We start from the raw sequence: 23,882 nt of genomic DNA on the forward strand, positions 1-23,882 counted from the left end.
GGTTTCACCATGTAATCTCAGCACTTTGGGAGGCTGAGGCATGGAGAAGCTTTTCTAGACCTCAGGCATAACGTAAAACCTATCTCGGGAAGGTGGGGAGGTGACTCCTGGCAGGTGTGGAGCTGCAGGCCAGTGTGGTGGTGTAGAGCTCAGGGAAATGGGACAGAATTGCGTCTTTAGGATGGCATCCATGAAGCTGTTTCCCCAACCTTTCCAGGTAAATAAGGAAATAAGCACAACATTTACAAAAATTGCTTTTGGCAAGTAAGTGTAATTATAATCTTAAAAGGAAATCTCTATTTTACCTGCCAGATTGCTATGCTGTTTGTATTTGGTGAACAGACAGAAAATTTGCCTGTGTTTATCAGGGTTTTCACTTACTAAGCTTTCAGTTTTTAAACAGGGTGGGCATTTTAGGTTTGAAGGAGATAAATATTTAGTATTATTAAAAAAGAAAGAAAGGAAAAAAGAGGCCCCCCTACAACACACAAATACCAAAATTGCACATTCTGCATTAGAGAAGTTGTTTACTCAGCAACAATTGTTACCGCCTGACTTTTGCAGGGACTTCAAAGTCTTAGCCCATTTATTTTATAGTCAGAAGAAATGGTGGTTTACATTGACTGTGTGGGTATGATCCTGACAACATTGGCCAGAGAAACACTGGAATATTTTAAAATTTGAGTTATTCTCCAAATGCTGGACGTTTTCTTCACCTTCTAGCCAGGATGCAGAAACAACAGCAACACTAAGACTAAACAGCCGTGGTCAGTTAACCCACTTTGGTCTTCCCAGAAGCTGAAAAGTCTGTGCTCTGAGGTTTGTCTGGGGAGAAGGATAAATTGCCCCTGGAGAAATCCCCAATCACCAAAATGTCTAAAGCAGCTCACTATAAAAAGAATATTTTAAGAGGTTAATAGTAGCCAAGCTCCTTTTCCATGACAACCTCCTCTCTTGAGTTTTGAAGTACAGTAAATATTGGCATGAGAAGGGGAGCGATTTAGGGGCTATTTTCAGGAGGCCTGAGGCATTTCAACTGTAGTAGAATAATAACTGAACAGAGTGTTCCATCAACAGGGTAATTAGGAAGTCAGCTAGGGCATTAGCACAAGCTTGTGCATGGAAGGTGATTCTTGAGCTGGTGTAAACCTGGTGGGGATTTTCTATTGCCAGGTCTCTGGTTGTACACCCTGGGCACTTCCACCTGAGAGCTCTCCTGATCCTTGAAGATCCATGCTTCTCCCCTGCACAGACTTATTTTCCCGACCGACCTTCCTCTCTTGGCTTTAGTGCTTTGGTTCATGGTGTCAGGAGTTCTTATAGCTATCCGACCAAGACATTTTGGAGACAACTTTGTCTCCTCCTCCCCACATACCATCCCCCATGCCTGTATGACGTTCTCCCTTTGTGTGACTCTCCCCGAAAGGCTTTGCTCCTCCAGTTTCCCATGGTCACTCCCTGAGTCAAGGTTCTTATCAGTTTGAATGTGTGTGATAATGAACTTTAATGCATCACTATGCATGTGGGTCATTTTTCCTCCAATGAGAGTTTGTTCTGACAAATTACTACAAATCAAACTTTGAAAATGTTATATGAAATGTATAATTCCTCATATACAGAAGACACAGTTGGTTTGTCATCTGCTATAGAAAACTTCCCCTGGGGCGTGTGGGTACCAGTGGTTATGGGGGAAGGAGGATGAGGGGGAAGGGAACCGGCCCAGGGTCTGTTAGTTCCCCATTGTGCCCCACCCTTGCCCCTTTTTGCATGGGGACTTTGAGGAGCCCCTCAGCCTGGTCCTGTGGCCCCCTGCCCTGGAGCAGCCCCCAGTCATGGGAGACAGAGTTGGTAGATCTCAGTCCCTGCTCCCTATTTCTGGATAACTATGAGGCAGGGGTGTGACAGTGACTGTCAGAGTCCTCCCTAGGATTAAGCATCCGTTAACCTCAGTAGTGACTGGGGTGCTGAATCCTTCAGTTTTGTTTCATTCACCTCTTCACATCTACAGCTGTTTCCTTGGCTCAAGGAACTCACTTACCAAATACCTCAGTTTCCCAGGAATCATTGTCTCAGGGTCTGCTCTTGGGGAAGCCAAATTAAGATACTGCCATAGATGACTTCTTCTTTCTTTCATTTTTTTTTAAATGTGCAAAATGAGGGAACACTCAAAAGCTCACTGGAAATATCAAATGAATTAAAAGTTCATGAACATCTTTGCAAACCCAAAGCACTAAGCTGCTTGATTTTGGAACTCATGTTTCAGCGGACCTTCTATTAGCATTTTAAGGAGCAGTGTTATTTTCAGAAACAGGTCACTGCGTGTAATGAATTGTTGATAACTATGGAGTAGGGGAACTGGTGTCCTCTTTAAAGGATTCTTAATCCTGTGGGATTCGGCATCAGTTGCTTTTGAATGGTATATCTCTTCTGCTTATTACTCCCGGGTGGCATCATGTAAGACAGCCCGGTGTGGGCAGACACCCTGTCCTTACCCATCCTTCCTCAAGGGCCTTCCTTCCTCTGGGCCACCCTTGAGAAGGCTAAAGGAGATAAGTTCTAAACTCTTCCGGTGTTCCTTATTTGCATTCAAAAATACAGAAAAAGGATATCCTATAGGATGAGTTGCAAGTTATAATATGTGGGCACAACTCTGTCTTATATTATTTTAGTTGAAGGAGGGGAACAGTGAATACTTTGGGCCCAGAGCAGGCAAGGTTGGGACAGACTCCTGGTGGGTGCAGCTGGCTTTGCCAATGGTTCTTCACCTCCTCAGCTGGGATAAACCACTGATTTATTCTGGGAACAGAGAACAGGGCTCCAATAATTGAAATGTGTTCTTGTGGCTGTGGCAGTCATGGGGGCCCCTGGCCGAGTCTTGAAGACAAGAGCTTTGCTCCCCCTCCTGCGATCAGTCTGTTCTCATCACAAGAAACAAACATATTTGACCAAACATTCCCTTTCTCCAACTGTAGAAAGTAATACCCACAATTACAGGTCAATGTGTTTTTTACAAATTTGGCCACAGTTTCTGGAAAGACACCTCAACTCTTCTTCAGGGCAAAGCAGGCACTGTGGGCACTGTGAACCTGGTGAGGGCGTGGGTGTCTCTTCGTGTCATTCTCCTCAAGCATGCCTGGTGGTCAGAGCCACGGTGTTCCCCAGGTGTTGTGTGTTCAGGCTATCCCATTAATTCCCTGCAGTGGCAGTGAGTGGCTGGTGAGATGTGGGGGTTCCTGCTCATCGGATGAGGTCCCAGGCTCAGGGCAACCGTGGCCATAGTGCAGAGCCACGCCTCGAGAGCACAGCATCTGGACTCAGGGTGTGCCCAGGTGTGCCACCTCATGGTCCAGGGCTGTAGCCAATAGGTTAGGTAATACCCCATCCTCGGGGCTGCATACCAGTAGTGATGACAATCATGATGGTTCCAATCGTCACTGTGGTGACTCCAATCTTCTTCAGTATATTGGAAGCCATTCCTGCAGGGCATCGATGCCATTACAGGCCTTGTTAGTTAGGGTGCCACATCTGTAAACTTATTTAATCCTCATGATTCTAAATGCCATTATGGGATTAACCATGTCCCCCTGAAATTCATATATTGGAATCCTAACCCCTAGTACATCAGAGTGTGACCCTATTTGGAGAGAGGGCCTTTACAGTGGTAATCAAGTTGAAATGAGGTTATTGGGGTAGCAGCACCCCTAATCCGGGAAGACTGGTGTTCATATAAGAAGGGGAAACTGGGAGACAGAGATGCACGTAGAAGGTGGACGATATGAAGAGACGCAGGAAGAAGACAGCCACCTGCAAGCCAGGGAGAGGGGCCTGGAGGAGATCCTTACTCATAGCCTCAGAAGGAGCCGACCCTGCCCACAGCCTGCTTGTGCTCCTGCATCTTCCAGAAGTGTGAGAAAAGACATTTCTGCTGTTTGAGCCACTCAGCCTGTGGTGTTTGTCACTGTAGCCCCAGGAAACTAATAAAAGTACAGGCTGAGCATTCCTAATTCAAAAATTCCAAAATCTGAAATGCTGCAGAGTATGAAACTTTGAGTGCTGACAGCGCCACAGATGGAAACGTCCATATCTGACCTCATGTGATGGTTTGCAGGCAAAATGCAGTCAGTCTTCCTTTCATGCACAAAATTGTTACAAATCTTTCATAAAATTATGCCTTTAGTCTATGTGTGTATAAGGTATATATGGAGCAAAAGTGAATTTCATTTTAAACTTGGGTCCTGATATGGTTTGGCTCTGTGTCCCCTCCCCATCTCATCTTATAGCTCCCATAATTCTCATGTGTTGTGGGAGGGGCCCAGTGGGAGATGATTGAATCATGGGGGGCGGGTCTTTCCCATGCTGTTCTCGTGATAGTGAATGGGTCTCATGAGATCCAGTAGCTTTAACACTGGGATTTTCCCTGCACAAGCTCCTCTCTTTGCCTGCTGCCATCCACGTATGATGTGACTTGCTCCTCCTTGCCTTCTGCCATGATTGTGAAGCCTCCCAGCTGTGTGGAACTGTAAGTCCAATAAACCTCTTTATTTTGTAAATTGCCCAGTTTCAGGTATGTGTCTTTATCAGCAGCATGAAAATAGATGAATACAGGTCCCATCCCCAAGACATCTCATCAGGGATATGCAAATATTTCAAAATCCAGAACACTTCTGTCCCAAGCATTCTGGATAAGGGCTATTCAGCTGGTACCATTTTCCTCATGTTATACAGGAGGAAACTGAGGCCTGGAGAGGGAGGAACCTGCCCAAGTTTCGTCAGAGAGCAAAGCCTGCGGTAGACAATGAGCCCCGGGACTGTCCCAGTGTCCACACCCTTGGTCACTGGCTTCACCAGGCAGTGACTTGTACCTGCTTTCTCCACAGGCCACAGGACTGCATTTTTCCCACCATGTGGTGGCTTCCCCAGCAGCCTAGTCCTTTCTCCTGCAGCCCTAATTCCTGTTTGAATTATTGAAACAAATTTATTTCCTCCAAAGTATGGCCTGCACAAAATTTAGTGCACAAAGTCATGTGTAAAACTAAGCTTTGAGAATATGAATTTTGTGCACCAAAATCACTCTTGTCTTTACCTTGCTTTCCTTATTTGACACATTGTTCTTGTTTTTCTTGTTGCAAAGTATAACATACACTTTGTAAAATAACTGGCAAGTATAGAAAAACAGAAATACTTGGTGACCATGTCGTTTTACTTTGTGGTGTGTAGTCACTGGGTTTCCCATTGTTCTTTGGCCTTGTCCTTGTTGCAGGAGCTCCATCTGGTTGGACAGTAGCTTCTGGCTGGGAAGTCATGCCCAGGCCTCTCGGGTGGGGCGTGCAGTTTTCCATGTTCTCCTGAGCCCCCTTCTGTTTCCACCTCTGTGAACCATTGCCGGCTCTGATATTCCTTCAGTTGCCTGGTTCCTTGAGTGAGCCTGACTTCTCTGCACTGTGAGCCCTGGTAGGGTGGTAGGGACAGCCAGGGTGTGGGGTCCCAGTGATCAGCTGTCTAGCACACATAGTGATTCCAGTCTTCTTCAGCGTGTCTGCCAGGAGGATGATAAATACTGCAAAACTAAAACATGGAGCAAACCAGGTCGGGGGTGAGTTAAGACTGAATAACATTGTGGGGTGGGGTTTGGCAGAGAGCATGCTGCAGTTTTAGGATTAATGAGAGATTTTTCCTGGACCCTTCCCTTGTGCCGTCTTCAGCTGTGTGGAACAGCCTGCCAATACGGGCAGTCAGTTATTCCAGACACAGACAGCCCTGGCACCTGCATGGGGAGCGGCAGCACTGCCCATCCGGGCCTTGGAATCCTGTCCTCTGATTTGTTTCTGCCATTTGTGCCGTGGATCTGACTGATGTCAGATGAAGCCTTGGACTGAAGGACTCCCTGGGCTCCCGCTAGTTCTGACCTTGACTGTGTTTTGGGCTTGGATTCAACTCCCAGTTTCCAGTTGTCTAACTAAGCCTGCTTCTCTACTTTTCAATGGGACCTGGGATATTGCTCTACTGCAGCATCCATTGCTCTGCTGCTTATCACTTAACCAATCTGCAATCCCCCACTTTTGGCACGGTGTTTATTTCTGTATTCCTAATTTCATTCTTTTGAACTTAATGCAGTTTCCTTTCTAGTCTTTTCTTAATGGATCGCAAAAAGGGGGGGATTGCAGATTGGTTCATGGATGGAGAGCCTTGGAAGGGGAGTCTCATTTGTTCTCCCACAGGCCCCTGGGTAGGAATTACGGTCTCCCCCAGGGTTCCGATCCATCCCACAGCCTTATACAAGTAACTTCAAATGAAGCTGAAGCCACCTAAACCCACCCATTTCCCTTGAAGCCAGAGCAACAGCAAACAGCAGAGTGGATTCTAATTTTAACTGGTCTGCCTCCTCTTCCTTCCCTCCTCCTCATTGCAGGCCCGGGTTGTGGGCACACGCTCAGTCATTTGCCTGGCAGGTCTGCAGCAAGATTGAGTGACAGTATGAAATGATGTCGTACTTCTTTGTTCAGCTGTCAAACTTCGGGAGGTAACTTTCCTCCTAGCTACAAAAGGGAGATTATGTAACTTCTTATGTTAACTGACACTTACCCTCTTAAACTGCGTGTGGCTTCATAAGTTTATAACTTATTTTTTCCTTTTTAGAAGATTTTTTCAGGTAGATTGGGCAGAATGGAAATAGCCTTGGGGGGTTTGCTTCTCAGGATAATTGCTGTTTCTTGGAGTGGGGCTGTGGGATTTGAAGACTCCCCTTGACAACCCTTTTCCTTTTCTGGTTCCCTCCCTTCCTGGCCTCTAGCACAGAAACCATCTTACCTTAGAGATTTACGGTTTGCTACGTGTGTTTTGTAGGACCATAGCTAACAAGGCAGCCAACTGTGTCTCAGAGTTATGTTTCGCCCCGGGGGTGCAGTGTGTCCCAGTGAGGCCAAGGACTGTGGTTGTGTTCCTGAGCTGCATCCAGGCCCAAACTCCCAGAGAAAAGGTCCTACAGGTGCTTGCACCTGGCAAAGCAGAAGATCCGCAGGAAAGAGTTAAAGGTGCACGACCTCTGACAGTGGGGGTTACTAACTATAATAATGGTTGGCACCAGCACCAGTGAGGCCTAAGAGGCGATAGCATTTACAGTTTGAAGAGTAGGGCTCTGGAGCCAGATTGCCTCTGTTTGAAGCTAGGCTCTGACACTTACTAATTTTGTGACATTGGACAAGTTGTGGAACTTTAGAGCCTGCATTTTCTTATCTGTGAAATGCGGATGAACATGCCTACTTCATAGTTTACTGAAAGGATTAAATGAGGTGATATACAATGAATGCGGCTTCGGATGGTACCTTAGTAACTGGAGCTAGTGTGAAGTGAAGGCGATTTGCCACAGTCATGTGGTTGGATGTCTGAGCTTCGGTTCAAACTCAGGGGCTGCTGATCCTACAAGATGGCACACTTTTCAGTATAGGATGTTGTGTCTAATGTTAGGCTCATGTGGTGTCTTAGGATCCTTAGATAAAGACACCTAGGCTCTTATCCTAAAATTGTCATTAACTGTTTAACCACAGACGAATTGGCTTAGTTTTATTGTACTTCCTCCATTTTTCCCGTGTATATTGGCATGTAAGGCCCTCGTATTGCCATCAAACACAGATTAAATGCAGATGGAGGGTGGCCTGGGTAGAAGGTCCTCCCGGCCACTTCACAGTACAGGGTGGGCATCCCCGCAGGAGACCCCCTGGCAGCACAGTACACGGTGGCTGCAGGAAGATGGTGGGTGAGGATGAGGTTGGCAAAGGGCTTCACAAAATCAGGCCTGCCTTTGGAGTGGAAATGGAAGTTTAGGAAAATTAACTCTGTTCTAATATTTCCTAGAGAAAGGAGAAGATTGGAATGGTGAGACAGATTTTTACCACCGCTGGAAAATTGTCAGTATTCACCGCGGGGGTCAGCATAGGATCCCTGGGCCAAATCCGGCCCACTGCCTGTTTTCATAAACACGGCTTCACAGACACACAGCCACGCCCATTGTCTTACGTGTCGTCTCTGGATGCTCCAGCATCAGAGTGTCTTTTCTACACAGACCCCATGGCCCACCACACCTGAAATATTTACCATCTTGCCCGTAGCAGGTAGACTTTACCAATGTCTGACCCACACTTTTACTGGCCTCCAGGATAGCACGTTGTTCACACGGAAGGAAGAATTGTGGAAATTAAGAGGGAGTGAGACTGCTGGGGGATCTAGTTTTTTAGGCCATGGCTCATGCTCGTTAATTGATCTTAGATTGGTCATTTACCGGCTCGTTAGTTCGCAGCCCGTAAGGTGTGAGGGGGAAAGTTACAGACGTATACCTGCTCCCCAGAAGTACTGAATAGTGGAGAATTCTTAAGATGGGAGAATAGAAGTTGTAGCATGATTCTGCACGTTGTCGAGATTATGGCTGCCCTATGACCATCAGTGCCACCTGCATTCTAATTTTACTGCAGAAAGTAATTAAATGCAGCATTGGGGTTCAGAGCATGGGACTGGCTGCAGACTGCTGAGATCCATGTGCTGTTTCTATGTCCGTGGCAGTGTGGTACTCAACAGGCTTCTTAACCGCGTGGTGCCCCAGTCTCCTTGTACCAAATGGGGGATGATAATGCCACCGCCCTAAGCTGTTGTAAGATTAAGTGGCTTATGAGTTGGCACACCTAGTAAGATCCTAATACATGTTAGCTATTATTAGTGCATAATTCTTGTTTGAATTAACACTGCTTTTTTCTTTTTCTTATGGGGAAAAGAAAAAGTCTCCCTGAAAGGCTGGCACTGTGAAAGTAAGTCAGACTTTACTTAGTTATTGTGAAAGTAAGTCTAACCTTCACAGTGCCATGAGCTGACCAACCCTGTCTAAACCTTAGCCCTTGACAGGCAGATGCCTCAAGGATGCTGCACCTTTTGACAATAAAATGCACTTTAGATTTTAAATTAAGAAGAGACATGTAGGGGAGCAGACATACGCCGACATTTTTGGAACTCCAAGTTAGCTCAGAGACAAAAACTTTATTAAATTATTATTTGGAATTTTTGGGATAATTTATACAATACCAAAATACATTCCCTAACGTTGAATAGCCAAATAGAGGTATAGAATGAGTAGGCATGATTACTTGATTAAGACTGGAAAAGAAGTTAGAGACTGTCTGTTTATTCTAAATGATTATAATGGCTTTTATTTTTATCTTATTATAATCTTTGTGATTTTTAAATATGCATGTGTATTAGTACATTTTCATGCTGCTGGTAAAGGTATACCTGAGACTGAAAATTTACAAAAGAAAGGTTTAATTGGACTGACATTTCCATGTGTTCTGGGGAGGCCTCACAATCATGGTGGAAGGCAAAAGGCACGTCTCACATGGTGACAGATGAGAGAAAAGAGCTTGTGCAGAAAAATTCCCATTTTTAAAACCATTAGATCTCATGAGACCCATTCACTATCACAAGAACAGCACAGGAAACACCTGCCTCCATGATTCAGTCATCTCCCACATGGCATTATGGGAGCTACAAGATGAGATTTGAGTAGGGACACAGAGCCAAACCATATACACATGTGATTCACAATCAAACTTCTTTAAAGGTATCTATTGAGAATCTAACTGGCATCTGTGCCTGCTCATTCTCTCCACTGTCCAGCCCCCCTTGCCATGTTAAGTAACTCTTTAAGTTAGAATCTTGGATATTTGGCCAGATGCAGTGTCTTACACCTGTATTCCCAGCACTTTGGGAGGCTGAGGCAGGCAGATTGTTTGAGCTCAGGAGTTTAAGACCAGCCTGGGCAACAAGATGAAAGCCTGTCTTTACAAAAAATATAAAAAACTAGCCAGGTGTGCTTGTGGCACAGGCCTGTGGTCCCAGCTACTTGGGAGGCTGAGGTGGGAGGATCACCTGAGCTTAGGAGGGCAGTGTTGCAGTGAGCCAAGATTGCACCATAGCACTCTAGCCTGGGTGACAGAGCGAGACTCTGTCTCAAAAAATAAAAGAACTTTAGATATCCATCCAGTGTTTATTTATGCAAATACAAATCAGTACAAATACACATAAAGTTTATCATAGAATAGATGCTGTTCTATGCTTTGCTCTTTTTACTTAGCACATTTTGCAGATCTTTCCATTTGAATGCATAGAAGGCTTTTTCATCCTTTCTTCAGAGGCAGTGTTCCACTGTGCAAACCTTCCATGGTTTAGTCCACAGCCTTCTACTTGGGTTGTTCTCAGCCTTCTGGTATTACAGACAAGACCCCAGTGACTGACTTCCTCCACTGGGCACATGCCTGGAAGTGGGATTACTAGGTCAGTGGGTACGTGTATTAAACATGTATTAAGCCTTTGGTAGATACGTAGACATATTCCCCATTTCACGTGTTGTATCATTTCAGACTCCAAACAGTAAGGTGTGCGAGTGAGGGTTGACCCACAGCCTCCCGAACAGAGAGTTTTGACAAATATTTGCATTTTTGCTAACTTGATAGTTGGAGAATGGCATCTTGATATAGTAAGAGTGAGTTTTTCTTCTTATAAGTGTGTTTGTTTGGGGGCCGTTTTTCTTTCCCTGTGAATTGTATTTTGTTCCTTGACAATTTTTTATTCAATTGTTGCTCTTTTACTTCTCAATTTATAAAGTTATATGTGTATTAAGGAGAATAACTCTTTGGGATACATTTTGCAATGTTTTTTATTTTGTTATTTATTTTAACTTTCCTTGGCTTGCAGAAGTTTTTGAAATTTAACTTTCCTTGTGTTGCAGAAGCTTTTGAAATGTATATATATATACACATTTCATATGCATAACTATATATTTTAATTTCATATATATAGCTATATATTTCATATGAATTTATATAGCTATATATAAATTTACATATATACATTTCATATATAAACTTTATGAATATTGCACAAATACAAATAGTTACTCCTCACTCTCATAAGAAATGATTTTATGTGAGTATTTATTCTCCTTTTCTTTGTCTATAGTGCCCCGTCATAATGAACAGATGACTCTTATGCTTACTTTGCACCTACCAGAATTATACCAAAAGGCCACTGGTTAATCCTGCAAAATGTAATTCTACAGCACATAGTCTTCTTTCTTTCTTTTTTAACTGGTCTGATATGCCTTTGAAAATATTACATTCATGCACTTACAGCTTTTTAATATTATGGACAGTGTTGTAATGCACGTTTTCATGCCTGCAATTATTCGTTCTATGGATAAAATTTCCAGAAATTGGGCTTCTTGATCAAAGGATTAAAACATTTTTAAATTCCTTGATAAATATTGCACATTGCCCCTCAAAAGTGTTATTTCAATGATGTTACCATCAGCCATGTTTATTGGTTTCTCTAAGACTGTAACCAAGTTATTACAATGTTTTAAATGTTGAGTTGATTTTATAGGTGGAAAATGAGCCCTATCTTTCTCCACGAGTAAAGCAGGATGCAGAGAGCTTAGGACATGTGCCAGGATCTCTGGCTGGGCAGAAGGCAGGCCCGAGGCTGGAAGCCAGGCCTCCTTGTTCCCAGGGAGAGACAGCTGCACGTGCTTTTTGAGTTCACCACTCGCAAGCACAAGCAACTGGACATGGTTCTCTTGAACATTTTAACATCAGTTCATTGGGACCAAATCAACACTGAGCCTCTGTATTCAGTGCTTAATGCACATTTTAATTTCACTGCAGAGAGGATCACACCTCATTATGAGCAATTATTGAGTCACCTCTCCGTAAATATTTACTTTCTACATGTAGTACATTACACCAAATAGTTGATATTATATGAGCATAAAATGATCCCTGTTACTAGGAAGCTTCTGGTGCAGGAGAAGTGGTAAACCTTTTATTGCTGTTACAGGAGCTTCCTCCCAGGCAGCGAGCTTTAGAGTGTCCATTAAACTTTACTGACCAATTTTTATGGAGCACCTCATCTATGCTTGCACTGTTATAAATTCTTAGGATACAATAGTGAACCAAGCAAATAAAAACTACTGCCCTCATGGGGTGTCTATTCTAGAAAGACAAAAAGAACATAAACAAGAGAAATAAGCGATATAGTAGACAGTACTAAGCATATTGTTTTAAGGAGAAAATGAAAGCGGAGATGCTGGTGAGTGTCAGTGGGGAGCTGCTGGGGAGTTCGCGTTTAATATACATCACCCTGGAGTCATTGGAAATTTCCATCTGGGAGGCGTCTGATGAAATAGTGTCCTTTGTGGGTAAGTGGTCAGCTGGGCTCTATGATACACAGAACTATATCATGGCCCCGCTCCTCATCCTCCGCAGGGGTGAGTAGACCAGGAGAGGAGAGGAGGGGTAGGCACTCTCGTGGGACAAAGGTGCCTGTGGTTCTGCCTAGCCCTGGAGGACTTGGACTTACTTCTTTCTGGAATGTCAGGAAGCGCCTAACAGGACTTTATGTGTCAGAGGCCTGCAATACCCTGATTTTGGAAAACATGGTTGGATTTGGTGGGTTCTATTGTTTTTGGTGCTGTAATTCTATATTAATGATGCTCAAGTGACCAAAGACTTGTACTCTCTTAAGAGGACATAGTCCCATTAGGCCCATTATCATTTCGACAAGATCTTTCCTGGGAACAGACTTCTAGACAGCCCATGTCTGTTGTTTGTGACTGGTGCCTCCAAGCCCAGGGACGCCTTAGAAAGGTTCCAGGGTAAAAACCCATGTTTGAACGTGGGGCTGGAAATAATTACTCCATATAGACTTGTGTTATTATGGGTATTCCCAGCAGGAATGATTCCTGCCTTGAAGACTGTTCCCAGATTGCTGGGGTTTTCTTGGGAATAAATGGTAGTTGGCATCTCTGTTTCCCTCCAGGAAAGGTTGCATCAGTTTATGTGATGACGTTCAAGTCCCTCGAGGTTGGGCTCAGAACCAGGCTGAATGCTCAGGAAACAAGTGGGCTGGTTCTGCAGTCTGAGCCTGGACCCTGTCTGTTCAGAGGCTTTCCTTCTTTCTTTGTGAATATTTTCTTTAGAGGAAAACTCTCTTTCTGCACCTGTGGGGATCATTGCCACCATGTCAGAACTAATTCTGAGTAAGTTATGTGGTTTGTTTTTATAGCTAACAGTGTTTCCCAGTGCTGTTCAGCAAAGGGACAGAGCTTTGGATGGGTGAGGATTGGTTTCCAGGAGAAAGGGTTGCATGAAGAGTCCACAGTCTTGCAGTGACGACATATCTCTGCCCGACTTCTGGGCTGCCTCTCTGTCTCATGAGCTCATCTGCACTTGGGGGTCTCTGCAGCCAGGGTCAGAAAGTAGAGAGAGAGGGACAGCCTTGTGTGTTTCCCAAGTGCCTATTAGAGCCTCAGCCCCTCAGTGAGGGGCTGGGATAGGGTCTGAACCTTGTGGATCTGATGGATGTTGGACAGAGAGGTCTCTTCTGAATGGGTGGGAGGCACTGCTGTGGGTTGGCCCTGAACCTGTGGTGTTCAGTCTTGGCCAAGGCTGTAGGTATCACATGGATTTCCTCACAGGGAGGCTAGGAGATTCAGATGAGATGAGATGTTTTTTTCCTGGTTATTAGGACAGGCAGTCTCCAGCATTGGCCGTGAGGGAAGCAGAGGTGCTTTCTGTGTGATTATGATTGGGAAAGTTGACCACTGGATTTATCTCTGCATCCTAGCCAGTTAAATGGCCTGTCATTCCCATTGTTAAACCAAAGGCTTTGTTTAATACCTAGAAGACTCCGTGATGAATCAGACATTCTTCTTAGGTGTGAAAAGGTAAAAGAAATCATTGGCTTTTTTTCTCAGAGGGTGGCCTCTTTAGTGTTTTTAAAGGCGAAACAATCAGATTAGCAATTACATCTTTGGTGGGGGACCAGAAGTTATTGTTTATCAAAGAGTCTTCTAGTCTCTGCAGAAGCCTCCAGAATGATATGTCCATGAAAAGAATGTGGGCTTCATAAGTCGAAAGACTTAGGCTTAAGTTCTGGATTTGCCACTTATTACCCAGGGGCTTTGGGCAAATTGTGTATCCCTCATAAACCTCAGTTCTTAATCTGCTACAAGGAGATAATTGAGTATTAGTATTAATGTATTAGTTCATTTTCAGACTGCTATAATGATGCTACCTGAGACAGAGTAATTTATAACAAAAGAGGTTTAATTGACTCAGTTCTGCATGGCTGGGGGTCCTCAGGAAACTCACAATTATGGGTGAAGGCAAAGGGGAAGCAGGCACCTTCTTCACAAGGTTGCAGGAGAGAGTGCACGCAAGGGAAACTGTCACTTTTAAGCTATCAGATCTCATGAGAACTCCCTCACTTTCATGAGAACAGCCTGGGGGAAACTGCCCCCATGATTCAGTCACCTCCCACCAGGTCTGTCATCCCTCAGCATGTGGGGATTACAATTCGACATGAGGATTTGGTTGGGGACACAGAGCTAACCCATATCATTTCAGCCCAGCCTCCCAAATATCATATCCTTTCCACATTTCAAAACCAATCATGTCTTTTCAACAGTCCCACAGAGTCTTAACTCATTCCAGCATTAACCCAAAAGTCCAAGTCCAAAGTCTCATCTGAGACAAGGCAAGTCCCTTCCACTTATAAGCCTATAAAATCACACCAAATTAGTTACTTCAAAGTTATAATGGGGGCACAGACATTGAGTAAATGTTCCCATTCCAAATAGGGAACTTGGTCAAAACAAGGGGGCCAGAGGGCCCATGCAAGTCTAAAACCTGGCCAGGCCATCATCTTAAAGCTCCAAAATATCCCTTGATTCCATGTTTTAAATCCTGGGCATGGAGATGCAGGGAGTAAGCTTTCATGGCCTTGGGCAGCTCTGCCCCTGTGGCTCTGCAGGGTATAGCCTTCACAGGCTGGCATTGAGTGCCTGTGACTTTTCCAGGTGTCTGGTGCAAGCTGTACCTTTCTGCAGTCTGGAGGACAGTGGGCCTCTTCTCACAGCTCCAGTAGAAAGTGCTCCAGTGGGGACTCTGTGTGGGAGCTCCACCCCCACATTTCCCTTCCACATTGTCCAAGCCCAGGTTTTTCATGAAGACTCTGGCCTGCAGCACATTTCTGCCTGGACATCCAGGCATTTCTACACATCCTCTGAAATCTAGGTGAAGGCTCCCTAAGCTCAACTCTCATCTTCTGCTCACCCACAGGGCCAACACCATGTGGAAGCTGCCAAGGCTTAGGGCTTGACTCTGAAGCAATGCCCTGAGCTGTATCTTGGCCGGTTTTAGCCACAACTGTAGCAGCTGGAACCCAGGGTGCCATGTTCCGAGGCTCCACAGAGCAACTGAGGCCTGGGCCTGGCTCACAAAACCATTTTTTCCTTCTACACCTCCAGGCCTGTGATGGGAATGGCTGCCTTGAAGATCTCTGAAATGCTTGGGAGACATTTTCCCTAATTGTCTTAGTGACTAACATTCAACTCCTCATTACTTGTGCAAATTTCTGCAGCTAGCTTGAATTTCTCCCCAGAAAATGGGTTTTAATTTTCTACTGCATGGTCCGGTTGCAAATTTTCCAAACTTTTATACTCTGCTTTTTTTTTTCTTTTTAAATAAGTTCTAATTCAAATCATCTCTTTGTGAATGTATATAACTGTATGCTTTCAAGAAAAGCCAGGTCACGTCTTGATGCTTTGCTACTTAGAAATTTCTTCTGCCAGATACCTTAAATTATCTCTCTCAAGTTCAAAGTTCCACAGATTTCTAGAGCCAAGGGAAAATGCCACCAGTCTCTTAGCTAAAGCATAGCAAGAGTGACCTTTGCTCCAGTTCCTATTCAGTTTCTCATCTCCCTCTGAGACCACCTCAGCCTGGACATCATTTTCTGTATCACTCTCAGCATTTTGGTCAAAATCATTCAACAAGTCTCTAGGAAGTTTTGGACTTTCCCGTATCTTCCTGTCTTATTCTGAGCCCTCCAAACTGCCCCAACTCTGCCTGTTACCCAGTTCTAAAGTTGCTTCCACATTTTCAGGTTATCTTCATCGCAGTATGCCACTCCTGGTACCAATTCTCTGTATTAGTCTGTTTTTACACTGCTATAAAGACACTACCTGAGATGGAGTAATTTATGAAGAAAAAAGGTTTCATTGACTCACATGTCCCCATGAGGTGGGAAGGTCTCAGGAAACTTACAATCATGGCGGAAGGCAAAGGGGAAGCAGATGCCTTCTTCACAAGGGGGCAGGAGAGAAAGAGCCTACAGGGGAAACAGCCACTTTTAAAACTGTCGGATCTCGTGAGAACTCCCTCACTATCACCACGACAGCATGTGGGAAACATGCTGTCACCCATGATCCAATCACCTCCTGCCAGGTCTGCTCATGGACATGGGGATTACGATTCGAGATAAGATTTGGGTGGGGACACAGAACCAAATCTTATCAGTTGACTTCATGTGAGTGGCAAAATATAAAATAGAATACAGAATACAGATATTAGTAAACCTTGCAACTACTCGTGTATTGCAATGTGCTATTTGTCATTATGTGATCAGAAGATGGATACATTAGGTACATGGGAACTTCTTTATTTTATCAATGAAGGGAGAGCATGCATTACATTTACTTGGCTCCATGGTTGTTGAAGAGGAATTGCCCTCTTCACACCAAGGAGGGAGGCATTGCCTGATTCATGCTAGTATCTATTCCTTCCTAGGTAACTAGGCAATAAAGAAAATAACAAACTATAGCAATTATTTTTATTTGAATAGATTTTTTAAACAGTTAGATGATAATACTGATTCCCTGATGAAGCTTACATTTTTCCATCAGGGAAAAAGCCACAAATACGTAAGTCTGTGCCAAGTATGTCAGAGTACGGCTGTGGAGTAAAATGAAGAGGAACAAGGAGAGAATGGTTAGAGCCCCGGCCATGTCTGTAGCAATCAGACGATGACTGAGAAAGCGGGCAACTTCATGGGTCCTTGGCCAGTGTGCTTTGGAGAACATCAAGCTTTGTGACATTGTTACCACAGTCATCATCCTGCTGCAGTGACATAGGGATTCTTTGCGTTTTTGTTTTCTAAAAAGAGGGATCTTTTCATCATTCTCACACCTGTAGTACTTGGAAAATAGCTGAGGCACCATGAAATGGAATGCCATAGCTTCTGCCTAGCGGCTTATGATTTACCGGTAATTCCCAGTGAGCTCTGGCTGTACCTACAGGTAGAAATGAGGAAGGCTTTTGTCCTAGAGGTGCTACAGTTTTCAGGGCCATGAATACCCCACGTGTTCCTCAATGGCATTTGCTGGCCTCTCCCATGCTTGTGCTGCTGGCTGTCAGATGTTACTGCTTCCTTTGCTAAAGATATCATCTCCATTACCAGGAGGACGCAGTGTTTGCCAGTCTCCTTCCTAGCGTGAGCTGTTTGGCATGCTTCAAGTGGTAGAAGGGGAATTTAAAGGCTCCAGTGTTCTTTTCTGTAAGAAGTCTCCTGGAAGCTGTGTGTGTGCCCTGGCCCTCTCCCTGGCTCTACGCTGTTGACTTTCTAGGACAATCTCTGGGGGCCTGTGGATCTCTATGAGCTCAGGTGCTAAGAGGGGACAGTGCTGACTTGTCCTACAGCCTTTATATCTGGCAGTGGGGTTTACTGTCAACATCACACCTCTGGATATCCTGAGTCACTGGATGAAGCCCAAATTGTGAGTCCTGTCTCTTCTTTCTTTCTGATGGCAGAGGATGCTAGAGGGCTGCATATTCTTATGCAGATCTTAAGTGACCTTTTCATGATGCAGGTTGCTGCTATCCTTTGGTCCTTTGCTTTGGTCCTGGCCTCTTACCCACTCTCCTGGAGGATTTCTGGCAGGAGATTCCTGACTCTTTGTGAGCCTTATTCCAGAATCCTCCTGTGTGGGCCTCCACTGGGTATGTCTACCTTACAGCAAAGGAGAGGCTGAGGCTCAGGAGGACTCTGTGTTCCCAAAGCCGTGCCTGCAAATGGTGGTGATGCTCCTGATATCTCCACAGACGCGCTGTTCCCCAGATGGCTTGGGGTGGCGCTTCGTCCTGCTGCCTCCGTAGGGCAGAGGCCTTGGAGCCACACTTGATTACTCTTTCTCCCATACCCATTTTGAAACTCTGCATTCTGAGCAGCTTCTTTTCCAGGACAGCTTCTTTTTCAAAGTATGCCCAGAATGTGACTACTTGCCATGAGCCCTGTTTGTCGTTGGGCTATGTTGGACATTCCCTATCTTGTCCCTGGATGGTTGTTGTCGCCTCCCAGTGGGCCACTGTGTTCTGCATTTTCCCTTGTGCATCAGGGATGCTCATTACACAATCTTAGCCCCAGCTCCCACTCCCTGCCTCATGTTTCCGCTGAGCCTGCATAGCTAACAGGCTGTGTATTTTACTGGTTTATCTATTTATTTTCTGTCTCTCTGCTAGAGTGTAAGTTTCTTGAGGGTGAGAATGTCTGTCTATTCTGTTCACTGTTCACATTTCCAGCAAGGATAGCACTACCTAGAAACAAGTTTCTTCTTCTTCTTTTTTTTTTTTTCCCCAAGACATAGTCTTGCTCTGTCACCCAGGCTGGAGTGCAGTGGCACGACATCGGTTCACTGCAACCTCCACCTCCCAGGTTCAAGCAGTTTTCCTGCCTCAGCCTCCTGGATAGCTGGGATTACAGGTGCCTGCCACCACACCCAATTGATTTTTGTATTTTTAGTGGAGACAAGGTTTTACCGTGTTGGCTAGGTCACGGTGTTGACCTCTGGAGTTGGAATTGCAGTGAGTTCTTAGGAAGGTGGATGTGGAAGGTTAAATGATTTAATAGATGGAACGCAACTCGGGCCACAGGTGTAGCATGTGTTCCTGACCTCGTGATCTGCCTGCCTCGACCTCTCAAAGTGCTGGGATTACAGGAGTGAGCCACCGCGCCCAGTCCCAAGTTTCTTGAATATTCGGAAGGTTGTCTCTGTCTTTTGTTGTAGTGTGTGGCAATTTGTTAACTCTTTAATTTGCATTTTATTCATCTTAACAACATTGGTATACATTGGAAAAATAAGAGTGCATACATGTATATATGTTTTCTTGATTGTGCAGATCCTGAAGATTCCCAGCCTTTAGGACTCAATGTGGTCCTGACATGCAAGGGTGACTCCAGCACCCGAGGCCAGGATCATTTTCCTCTCTTTGTTATTTCAGACCATTCATGGGGACCACTCACTCATCCCACTGGGTTCTGTCTCCAGAGTCTGCAGATGTGTTTGCCTCCCTCACCGGAAGCGCGAAGCAGCTGTTACCACCCCACAGGGTTCATTGCCTTAGTTTATTCCTCTCTTTCAGTGTTTCCCATGCTCTTTTCTGTTCACTGACCAGTTATTAGAAAGCAAAGCAAAATCCTCCTGGACACAGTGGCTCACACCTGTAATCCCAGCACTTTGAGAGACCAAGGCAGGTAGATCACGAGGCCAAGAGATCAAGACCATCCTGGCCAACATGGTGAAACCCCATCTCTACTAAAAATACAAAAAAAAAATTAGCTGGGCATGGTGATGGCGCACACCTGTAGTCCCAGCTACTCGGGAGGCTGAGGCAGGAGAATCGCTTGAACCCAGGAGGTGGAGGTTGCAGTGAACTGAGATTGTGCCACTGCACTCCAGCCTGGCAACAAAGTGAGACTCTGTGTCAAAAAAAAAAAAAAAAAAAGGCAAAGCAAAATCCAAGAAAACTTCACATAAGAAATATCAGACTTGGTGCAAAAGGAAATCTACTCTATGTATCTGAAATACATAATTATCTGGGCAAATGGTCAAATAGAGCTGTGATCTAATACTGATAAATGGAAATAAGTGGGAGGTGATTCTGTGGGACTCCCCTGGTTTCTTTGAACAGATTTAGAGCATTTTGCATATTTTATTTTAGTCCCGCCCCCCCCCCCTTTTTTTTTTTTACAATGAGATGATCTTCAAAGCCAGCTGCTTTATGGAAAAAAGGCTTTGATTATTATTGTTAGACAGTGCTTCACTCATTCTGCCCTGTTGGCTTTTACAATTGCTTGTCTAAAATGGTACTTGAAGCTTTCTAGAAACCTAATTCTGGTTTGCTCAATAACTGATAATGAGTAAGTGGAAGCATTAGGGGTTTGTAAATGTTGGAATAAGAGATGGAGGGACCTCTGGGGTTGGAATTGCATTGAGTTCTTAGGAAGGTGGACGTGGAAGGTTTAGATAATTTAATAGACGGAACACAACTCATGCCACAGGTGTAGAATGGGCTCTGAAATTGATCTGTGTCGATGAGGTTTTAAAATCTGATAGCAGGTTTTATCTTAATCACTCTCTCACTTTGAGATCTGTTCTTCTCCCTATGTGGAAAAGGCTCTCACTGATGAGCAGAGTCACACGTTTTCACGTGGGCAGAAGGAGTGAAGGCTGCACAGGTTTAGAGAGAGGATGCCCAGAAGCCAGCTCTCCCAGCCAGCATCCTCAGGTTGCAGATGAGGCCACTGGTCCATGAAGGTACAGCGACAGCCTCAGGATCTCATGGGCAGTCATCCCCAAAGCTCGCAATAAAACCCAGGTTTTTTAAAGCTTGCAGAGGCCAATTTTCACCCGATTTCCTCCTCCATACTCTGTTACCTCCATTATGTCTTCTTCCATTAACTCAAGGGATTGACAAGCTGCAAACCCAGAAATTCCCCAGGCTTGTTGCTTAGCAACAAGGTTTCTGTTTGGTGCCTTGAAGGAAACAGCCATTGTGCCTGGCCTGCCCCCGTGCTGAGCTGGCCAGAGGCCTGTTCCTAAGCCACCCTCGAGATCAGCAAGTACTGACCTGAAGGAACTGAAGAAACTGCAGATAACCAAACAGACCAGTCTCCCCACCCCACAAGTGGCTCTTTGTTTAATCGGGTGTGATTAAGATCAGTTCGGAGCAGGGAACTGGGTACCCACTGCTATTGAAGGTTTATCATAGACGTCCACATATATATCTCCTGCTGATTTTTCTTGTGTTTTGTCTGACAGAGAAAAACAGGGAGAAGGAGAGGGAGAAGGAGGGGGAGGGGAGAGGAAGAGGGAGAATATGTCCCTAGCAAGGTTTTGCAGTAAAACGTTAGGGGTTGTTCATTATCTGATAGAAGGAAGTAGAAGGAGGTGGGGTTGGGGGAAGGAGCAGGGTTGCTGTGACTTCTTAGCCAATCCTTAAAGAGCTCAGAGGGAGAGAATTCTCTCTAAAAAGAAGGAGGGATGATCCAAACATCACCCCTTCAACTCTAAAATTTAACAAGTTGCTGTTCGATTTTGACAGCGTTGCTCTCTGATAGCCAAAGTGTAATGTTTATCTGGGCAAATACATTGGTGTTAGGCCCTTTGTGTCTTCCTCTGCATCTCATTCCCGGGTGGGGGTCAGAACACGTGGTTGTGTCTGAGCCTTCTGTGGGAAACCAGCCATCACGTTGAAGCCACCGAGAAACGTTTAAATTTGTGTGTGGAGTGTTTTATCAGCACTCTGGGGAATGGTTGAATCAACTGTTTTGGTCTTAGGAATGAAAGAACGAGCTTCCTGCCATGAATGGCAATTGTTTTCCAGGCCAGGTGGCCTGCAAGAGAGGCTGCTTCCAGAAGCTGGTCTGCAGATCTACCAGGGCCAGGAAGGAGGTGTTTCGGGGTCACACGTGGACAGTGTTAGATGCTTCTCTAAGGTCATTTTCAGCAGGGTTTCTAGGGTGTGTGTGTGTGTGTGTGTCCCTGTCAGATCACAATCCTGTCCTCTCTGTGGCCCTGATGTGGGATGTGCAGATTTAAGAATGCTCTGATGGGCTGGAGGGAGAAGCACAGGACTCAGCATGGAGTTGCCCGGTCTATGAAAGAAAGCAGTTCCATGTGAGTGGACTTCTTGCTCACCTACCCTGTATGTTTTATTGTCCCATTATGGATTCTGTCCTCTGCAGTTGAGATGCTCCCAATGGCTGACACTTCACTCTCATCTGCAGAGGCAGGTGATGGTAGAAGGTAGAAAGCACGCATGACCTCCACTTGGTGCCAGTCTGTGGCTGTTTCTCTAGTGAATCTGTCACCATCTGGCCCTGTGCTCAACAGGTGGATGCCCTTCCTCTGGTCCCTGGGTTCTTCCTTGTTGATTCTGTCTGTTCTTCTCTGCACTCCGGCAAAATCTTCCTTTGGGGAAATCTGTTGTATTGAAATGACTAAGAGCAGCTTTCTTTCTTTTCTGTGTTTCTTACAAAGCTTTAATGGTATGCAGTAGTGCTGGAGAAGGTGTTTTATGGGCTCCTTAGGCCCTTCTGCATACCCTTCTTGGACTGTGATGGTATTCATTAGCATACCAAAAACCATGAGAATTTTAAAATGCTGAAAAATAAGCAAACAAATCTGTTTAACTATATTTAATTTAGTGTTTCTCAGATTTTTAGTGTCAAAGTGTTTCATTTAAAAATAAACTTTTATTTTAGGGCAGTTTAGATTTAGATTTACAGATTTAGATTCAGATTTAGACAGACCGATACGGATTTAGATTTAGAAAATGACGCAGGTAGTACAGAGAGTTCCCATAAACCTCATGCCTGGCTTCCTCTGTTAACATCTTGCATTAGTTTAGAACGTTTGTCACAATATTGAACTAATGCTGTTACGTGCACATCTACTCAAGTACCCACTTCGGTCCTGTTTCTTGAGTTTTTACCCAAGGTCCTTTTTCTGTTCCAAGTTCTCTCATTGCATTTAAGAGTCTTGTCCCCTTAGATTCCTGTCCCACTGGGACAGTTTCTCAGGCTTCCATTGAAGACTTTAACAGTTTTTGGTTAGGGATTTTGTAGAATATGCTTGATTTGGGATTTATTTGATGCTCTTCTCATAAGAAGACAGGATTACTGATTTTGAGAGGAAGACCCCAGAGGTGAAGCCTTACTCTCATCAAATCCTGGTGGGGGTTGGTGGAGTGGCCACCGTCAACACCGTCCACATGCACAGCCATCCCTGATGCTGTCAGGGTCACCTCACCGAGGCAGCGTTTGTCCTTTCAACACTTGTAAGCTCCTTTTTCTGCCCTTTCCAAACTACACGCTTTGGAAAGAAGTCATTCTGTACAGCCCACTCCAGAATCAGGAGTTAGGCTCCACTTCCTTGGGGGCAGAGCATCTATAAAAAGTATGTGGAATTTTTCTGCATGAGAGATGTGTCTTTTCTCTCATTTATCTGAGTATGGGCTCATGGGGATATATTTTCTATTCTGGGCTATAATTCATGCTCCTTTGTTGCTCTGTTTTTTTCAGCTACAGCCATTGGGAGGTTTTCAGTTGGCCCCTATATTATTTGGCCATCCTGCAGCTCAACTTGAATGCCCTACCCCAGTCCTAGAATCTGCTGTTTGTCCAGTGAACCCTACTTTCGGTAACTAGAACACTGTGTTAGAATCAAGATCTGGGCACTAGATGTGCTTGTTGCAAGCTAGGATGTCATTCCTTCTGTGACCTGCAGCTGCTAGAACAAGGAAGCATATGTGTGTACACTAACTGGTGTGTGCCCCCAAATCTATACATATTACTGTATGTATCCAACTGAATCTATATGAAGCTGAACATGAGTTCCTACTGATGAGGCCAACTCTATTCCATGAGCACCTTTGCTTATCAGAGACCTTCCACTCCAACAGTGAGAAACCTGGATCCCACCACCTACCATCCCTTTACTTATATGTTCCATGCAGTGTGAAGGGACGGTGATTTCAGAATTGTTAACCCATGCCCTGCAGCAGGCAGCGTCATCACTAGAGAGCAGTACATGTGAACTTGGCTATTCTTATCACAGGTTCAGCCCATTCCTGAAATCACCTCGGTCAGCACCTTTCCCCGCCCGCTTGTAATCCAGGTGGAACCTTGGTCACTGTCTGCATCCCATCCTGCCATGCAGCTGACCT

The 23,882-nt window shown here is 44.8% G+C and overlaps 1 protein-coding gene across 7 annotated transcripts in view; it reads left to right on the forward strand.

Annotated features, from left to right (window-relative positions):
- The window catches only part of RNF144A (ring finger protein 144A), a 161,607-nt gene that overhangs the window by 46,184 nt on the left and 91,541 nt on the right, over positions 1-23,882 (forward strand). Inside the window, exon 1 of one of the 7 annotated variants that reach the window (XM_037743267.1) lies at positions 12,861-13,075. The exons of the other annotated variants lie outside the window; for them this stretch is intronic. Coding sequence (XP_037599195.1) covers positions 13,057-13,075 — 19 coding nt within the window. The 5' untranslated portion in view covers positions 12,861-13,056. Of the gene's footprint in view, positions 1-12,860; positions 13,076-23,882 lie in introns of those variants that run through there. 7 annotated transcript variants of the gene reach the window in all.

Source organism: Cebus imitator, unplaced genomic scaffold (genome assembly GCF_001604975.1).
Source record: "Cebus imitator isolate Cc_AM_T3 unplaced genomic scaffold, Cebus_imitator-1.0 Scaffold139, whole genome shotgun sequence".
NCBI lineage: Eukaryota > Metazoa > Chordata > Mammalia > Primates > Cebidae > Cebus > Cebus imitator.